The sequence below is a fragment of the Mus pahari genome, chromosome 6 (genome assembly GCF_900095145.1).
Source record: "Mus pahari chromosome 6, PAHARI_EIJ_v1.1, whole genome shotgun sequence".
NCBI lineage: Eukaryota > Metazoa > Chordata > Mammalia > Rodentia > Muridae > Mus > Mus pahari.
In genome coordinates this window covers 86,897,950-86,903,653 of record NC_034595.1, presented here as the reverse complement: position 1 = coordinate 86,903,653, position 5,704 = coordinate 86,897,950, and the positions used below count along the sequence as shown (strand labels likewise).

The following is a 5,704-nucleotide window of genomic DNA, read 5'->3' as shown; positions in this document are numbered from 1 at the left end:
ACACACACACACACACACACACACACACACACACACACACACACGTCCACACTGCTGCTCAGCTGGAATCTGATTCACCCCTTCCTCCCCCTGGACATACTGCCTTCCAGGCTCAGTTCAGCACTGGCTGACCTCATCACTCACCCCTACTGTTGCACCCCCTTTCACCCCCTGCCCACGCATGCTATGCTGCAGTCCAGCAGGCCTGACCTAGATCCCCTCAACCATTCAGGCAGTCAGAGAGCCTTCCTCCCACCAGCCTAGGCAGAGCTCTTAACCCACCATCTTGGGTCCTCGGTATTTCTCCAGACTACAGCTCTTTCCTTCCATATAAGCTCGGGGAGAGAAGGCTCTCTCTTCCCCATCTCATCCTGACTGGCTCTGTGCCTGGCAATGTGCTCAGTAACGTTACAGGCACAACAAAAAATGAACAAAGGGCACAGCTGTCCAGAGGAGAGCAGTGCCTGAGACCCAGGAGAAGAGAGCCTCAGATTCAGCATCAGTGACAGGGAATGTGGAGAAAGCCTTGGCTATGTTAAGGCTGTGGAAAGCCTGATTTGAAGCAAATGGCTCACAGGAGGGACAGCGGGTCTGAGAGGGCACCCCCAGCAGCTGAAGAAAGGATTTCCCCCCAAATTTTAAAGCTTTTAGTCTATTGTTGAGTCTTTCTCAGAGCTTCCCCTACTACCTAAAGAAACTTGCACTAGGCAGTGGTGGCGCACGCCTTTAATCCCAGCACTTGGGAGGCAGAGGCAGAGGCAGGCAGATTTCTGAGTTTGAGGCCAGCCTGGTCTACAGAATGAGTTCCAGGACAGCCAGGGCTATACAGAGAAACCCTGTCTTGAAAAACAAACAAACAAACAAAAACCTTGCTTAATTACTTATTTGTTTATGTGTATGGGTATTCTGCCTGCATGTGATGACACACGTGTGCATTGCCCTCGTAAGAGAACAGCAGATTCCTTAAGACTGGAGTCACTGATGGTTGTGAGCCACCAGGTTGGTTGTAGGAGTCAAGACCAGGTCCTCTGGAAGAGCAGCAATCATTTTAAAGCAGCGAGCCATCTCTCCAGCCCTTCCCCCACCCCCAGGTAAACATACTGCAGTGGGACAAGGAGAAAGATGCCATGCACGCCAAGTTCTCCGAGCCCATGAAGGCCTTGAGGAGATCAACTGGAGCTTGCTCGTCAACACATCTGAAGAGGCTTTGGGCTTTAGCTGGACCAGTTTCTGACAAGCACCTGAATTATAAGAAGTCGAGAGCCGGGCGTGGTTGTGCTCGCCTTTAATCCCAGCACTCGGGAGGCAGAGGCAGGCGGATTTCTGAGTTCGAGGCCAGCCTGGTCTACAAAGTGAGTTCCAGGACAGCCAGGGCTGTACAGAGAAACCCTGTCTCGAATCCCCACCCCCACCCCCCAAAAAAAACCAAGAAGTCGGCAGGGGGCTGGAGAGATGGCTCAGTAGTCAAGAGCACTGGCTGCTCTTCCAGAGGACCTGAGTTCAGTTCCCAGCAACCACATAACAGCTCAGCGTTATAATTCCAGCTCAAGGATCCAACACTCTCACACAGTCATACATGCAGGCAAACACCAATGCACATAAAATTAAAAATTAATAGACATTAATAATAATAATAATAATAATAATAATAATACAACCCAAGAAGTCGTCAAGCTGAGTGAAAGGTCCATATAATGACGTCTCCCTCCAACAGACTGTCAGACTAAATAGATCTAAAACGCCCAGCAGGGCGCAAGTGTCACAGGTCAGGGACTGGATCTATGCATTGCCCTTCCCAAGGCCTGGGACATAGCAGAGGCTCAGTAAGAACACGCTGAAGCAAAGCCCGCTTCCAACTTCCTTTTCTGGAACAGGGTGAACTTAGTTCCACTTCCTTCAGCACAACAGCTCTTCACGTAACAACCCAGCCAGGTGTGGTGGCGCACGGCCCTCCCAGCGCTTGGGACATGGAAGCAGGGGAATCAGAAGCGCACAGCCGCTTTCAGCTACACAGCAAACTTGAGGCCAGCCTGAGATATGTGAGAGATTTTAAAAATGCCCAGGGTCGAAGAGTCAGCTCCACAGAAGATCTGAGTCGGCTTCTCAGAGAGTTCACCTGGTGGTACATGCCGTTAATCCCTTTAATCCCAGGATTTGGGAGGCAGAGGCAGGTAGATTTCTGTCAGTTCAAGGCCAGCCTGGTCTACTAATGGAGTCCAGGACAGCTAAGGCTGAGTAAGCCTGCCTTTAAAAAACAAAACAAAACTGAAAAACCAAACCAAACCAAATAAAAGTGCCAGCTGGACTCATGCCATAAGACTCATGAGGGATCATTTCTCACACTAGTTTGTAAAAGTTATCACCTAGCTGGGCATGGTGGTCCACGCCTGTAAGCCCAGAATCATAGGCAGGCTGACCTCTTGAGTTTGAAGCCAGTCTGGTCTATGTAGTGAGTACCAAAGTTATATAGAAAGAAACTTTGTCTTAGATAGATAGATAGATAGTATGACGTTACTTAATTCTCATTCTCTCATCCTCTTTCCCTCCCTCTCTCTTGGGTTTATTTCCTTAACTTCTTAGTTGAAATTTGCCTTTTCATTTGATCCCTGAGCAATCGTTAGAAGTGGGTAGACTAAAGATGCAGAAGTGGCTTTCTGAGAGGCACCCAGGAGCTGCAGAGAAAGTAGTTTTCCCAAGTGCTAATACAATGCCTACAACTCCCCAACATAAAATCGTAACAGCGCCATCACCGCCACCACCACCGAGCTGAGGGTGAAGCAGTGACGCTGGAGCTGATGGCTCCTAAGTCCAATTCTCACAAAGCACCACCAATGACTGACCGTCAGGTCACTCACCAAATCACCCTGGGACTATCCATTTTACCTATAAGCAAGCTGAGTACACACCTCTGTCGCTCAGCCTAGAAAGTGGCAGATCACCCGGACACCCGTTTGCGGTTTAACCAGCACAGCTCTTTTTTGGCCCCTTTCCCTCAAATAACTGCGCGAGGACAGAACGCCAGGGCCAAACAGGCCCAAAGGACAGTTCTGGGGGAATCCCTGTCCAGCCCACGCGATCCAAGTTCTCCCGAGGCGTCCATAAAAGCAGCGAGGGCTGAGGAAGGCGGCAGACGGGGCTGCTTGTGCTTCCCACACTCAACACTGTTTTCCACTAATGAAGGGCCGGAGAGATCCGAAGCTCAAATAGGGGAAGGAGTCAGGGTCACCGTAAGGGAGGTAGGACGCCCAGGATGGTGTCCCCGGTCTCCACAGTCACAGCGGGTCGATTCTCTTCCCGCCGCCTCAGTTTCCCCGTTTCTTGCAAGGGATCTGAGCCAGACCGGCTGGGTCCGGAATTCTCAAATCGTCCCCGCCACAGCCGCTGGAGCTGTCCCGCTCCCGACAGCAGCTGACGAGGCCCGCCCGATCCCACGACTGTCACCAGCCTGGGGAGCACTTACAGCCCGGAGGGACGCCAAGCCCACCAGCCTCCGCGGGAAAGCCTGCCTCACTGACGCCATCTTCGCCCAGAGACTCCCGAGGCCAACCCACCGGGCACCACGTGACCGCCGATCCCTCTGTGGGCGTGGCCAGGCCCGGAGGCGGAGCTTCGCTCCTCCCTTGAGGCTCCCAGTTTGGTTCCACCCCTCAGCCTGTTTTCTTTTCCTGCTCCACTTTACATAGCTCTACCCTCCGATCATGCCTACACCATGATTTTCTGAACACGTATCCCACGAAGAGCCATGACATTTGACAGCCCATGTGCAGATCCCGAGATCTTCATCTCCATCTGCTTCCCCGACGTCTTAAATCACACCCGGTTCTCAATCCAGGGTCATTTATCTGCCTTCTGAAAGACTGTTTCCAGGCCGTGTTGTTGGGGCTGAAGATGACTGGGAAGCCGGTGGGCCAAGCCGATGGCTCTTTTAGTCTAAAAGGAACAGGGAAGGCAAGAAGGCCTAGGTTAACGAAGGACTGCTATAACAGTGGGCTTCTAGGGGCCGCTACTGGTGCTTGGATGACTTGTGAAACTGCAGCTGGCCTTTAGGGAATCTCCCTGTGCATACACTGTCTTACTTCCTTCTTGTCTTCCCGTCCTCAGCCTCAGAGGTGGGAAAGTCTTCAACCGACTAACATGGGTGCATCATGCAGAATGGCGTAGATCCCGCCCCAAAGGTTAAGGTCACAAAGTAGAATATAAAGGTTCAGTGTGGAGCTGGTGAGACAGCTCAGCGGGGTAAGTGCACTGACTGCTCTCCCGAAGATCCTGAGTTCAAATCCCAGCAACCAAATGGTGACTCACAACCACCCGTAGTGAGATCTGACGGCCTCTTCTGGTGTGTCTGAAGACAGCTACCATGTACTTATTTATTAATAATAAATAAATCTTTGGGCCTGAGCGAGTGGTGGTGGACTGGAGCGAGCAGATGGCCTAAAATTCAATTTCCAACAACCACATGAAGGCTCACAACCATCTGTACAGCTATAGTGTATTCATATACTCCATGTAGACCAGGGTGACCTAAACTCACAGAGATCTGCCTGCCTCTATTTCTGCCTGCTAAGTGCTGGAGTTAAAGATATGAGCCACAATGCCTAGCACAGTTTTAAATGATTCCTAGTGTATTTACTTCATGTGCATGGCTGTGTTGCCTACATGTAAGTCTATGTAGAACACCTGTGAGGCCATAAAAGTTAAGCAAGAAAAACATCTTTACTAAATCCTGACCTGACCTTGGGCTGACATTGAGGTCAGCTTGACCTTCAGGCACACTGGGCACTTACAGGAGCTTTTGCTCACCTGCTCTGTCCTGCTTTTGTATCCACAAGGCTTTCTGCTCCCATCAAACAACAAACCTGCCTCCACCTCTACTTTGTTTTTTTGTTCCTTTGTTTGTTTGTTTGAATATTTATTTATTTTATGTATATGAGTACAGTGTAGCTGTACAGATGGTTGTGAGATGGCCCCTCCTCCTCTTTTTTGGCAGGACCATTTCTTGGCTCTCAGACGCTGGTCCAGAGCCTAAGCTGCAGGGAGGCTCCCAAACAGTGGGTTTCCTTGTTCTTTCTTATTGGGTTCCAGTCCCAGGCTGTGGCTGCCTCCGGGCATCTGGCCTCCTGCCTTCTCTCTAGCTGGGAGCCACGCTATTGGCTCCGGGAGCAGCGGGAGCAGCGTTATTGGCTCAGTCTCCTCTCCATCCTCCTCCTTCCTTCCGGGAAGCTGTGGGGTGTACAGCTCACCTGCCCTATGCTTCTTTCAAACTTATCGTTGCCCTTAGCTTTGGTCTGAGTTGGTTCTTGGTGCTTACAACTCTGTGTTTGTTCTTAAATTTTATTAATGAAATTGAGAACCCCAAGAGGGGACCCTGACTTCCCCAGTATCATACGAGGCTCCACTGGAACCTCCAAAGACTCCTTGGCAATGCGTCCCTACTGCCTCTTAATTCTTTAATTAGCAGAGAAAACTGACTTCTTCCTGAACCTCTAAACCACATCCATTGTGAAGCTGAGGCAGGAAGATCCGGCAAGACTTTGAGGCTAGCCTGGGTTACACAGCGAGATCCACAAAGACCTAAGCTGTAGTGTGAGATCCTGCCTCAAAAAGACAACTAAAGTTCGAGGCCAGCCTGGTCTACAAAGTGAGTTCCAGGACAGCCAGGGCTATCCAGAGAAACCCTGTCTCGAAAAACCAAAAAAAAAAAAAA

The 5,704-nt window shown here is 50.6% G+C and overlaps 1 protein-coding gene across 1 annotated transcript in view; it reads right to left on the bottom strand.

Moving 5' to 3' along the window:
* The window catches only part of Hmgcl (3-hydroxy-3-methylglutaryl-CoA lyase), a 15,902-nt gene extending 12,347 nt beyond the window's left edge, over positions 1-3,555 (bottom strand). Inside the window, exon 1 of the mRNA XM_021200438.2 lies at positions 3,461-3,555. Within this exon, the coding sequence (XP_021056097.1) occupies positions 3,461-3,520 (60 nt within the window). The 5' untranslated portion in view covers positions 3,521-3,555. The remainder of the gene's footprint in view (positions 1-3,460) is intronic.
* Between the last annotated feature and the right edge of the window lie 2,149 nt (positions 3,556-5,704).